General features: G+C 32.1%; 1 protein-coding gene across 1 annotated transcript in view; it reads left to right on the forward strand.

Annotated features, from left to right (window-relative positions):
* The window catches only part of POC5 (POC5 centriolar protein), a 38,364-nt gene that overhangs the window by 13,023 nt on the left and 24,274 nt on the right, over nt 1–1,067 (forward strand). Inside the window, exon 4 of the mRNA XM_008589783.1 lies at nt 157–161. Within this exon, the coding sequence (XP_008588005.1) occupies nt 157–161 (5 nt within the window). The remainder of the gene's footprint in view (nt 1–156; nt 162–1,067) is intronic.

The following is a 1,067-nucleotide window of genomic DNA, read 5'->3' on the forward strand; positions in this document are numbered from 1 at the left end:
CGAGGGTTGCGATCCTGTTACCAGTCAGTAAAAAAGACAAAAAGGAAAAAAAAAATTAAATGTTGTATTCTGATATTCTAAATGATTTTTTTTCTAATAAGAGCCTTCCACCTGTTATAACCATCATGTGAAATACTGACTTTTATTTTCTATCAGGAAATGTAAGTTTAAAACTCAGACAGTTGTTTATTGCCATGAAGGGGACATCACTAACAAAAAGGTTGATTATGGTAATATGAAGGGGATTCTGGTGATTGAATTTTCTGAAGGTTGTCTTTGGAGTATCTGTGTTTCTCTTTTGTTGTTAGCCTTAACATATATAAAAATCTGTATATGTTATAACTAATATTTACTGCATATAAGAAATAAGTTAAATATGTAAATCAATATTGAAACTCAAACCAAGTTGCTCTTTTACATTTAACTGCCCTAAAGGCTAGCAGTTTTCAAACATATGACAGCCTAAACCCTTTTTTTCAAATAATTTTATTTAAAATTGTAGTATAAAAAGCAGATGAAAACAGAACTACAATTGTATAGACTTACCTTATAAATTAAAATTGGTGACATTTATTTCTCACAGTCAGTTAGCAAAACCAGTTAAGGTGCCTTGATAAATGTACATTTGAAATTAGGAGGTAATAGATTAACAGTGTAATTTTATAAGCCTAAATATCCAGTTTGCTCCTATATTTCTTTGGATTACATAATATCAGGAAAATTCTGATTCTCAATATAAGTACAGTCATATACCATAGCAATGTTTGTGTCAACAATGGACGAGTGGTTCCATAAGATTATAAGGGAGCTGGAAAATTCCTGTTGCCTAGTGACATCATAGCCGTTGTAATGCAGTAGTATGACACATTACTGACAGAGGAGCAATAGGTTGTACCATATAGCCTAGGTGCGTAGTAGGCCATACCATCTAGGTTTGTATGAGTATACTGTATGATCTTTGCACAACTCTATTATTGTAATTAAATTTCTTTAAAAAAAAAAAATCCAATACAGTTGGCCCTCCACATCCATGGGTTCCGCACTATGCATTCAACCAAACGTGGATC

Source organism: Galeopterus variegatus, unplaced genomic scaffold, assembly GCF_000696425.1.
Source record: "Galeopterus variegatus unplaced genomic scaffold, G_variegatus-3.0.2 Scaffold5653, whole genome shotgun sequence".
NCBI lineage: Eukaryota > Metazoa > Chordata > Mammalia > Dermoptera > Cynocephalidae > Galeopterus > Galeopterus variegatus.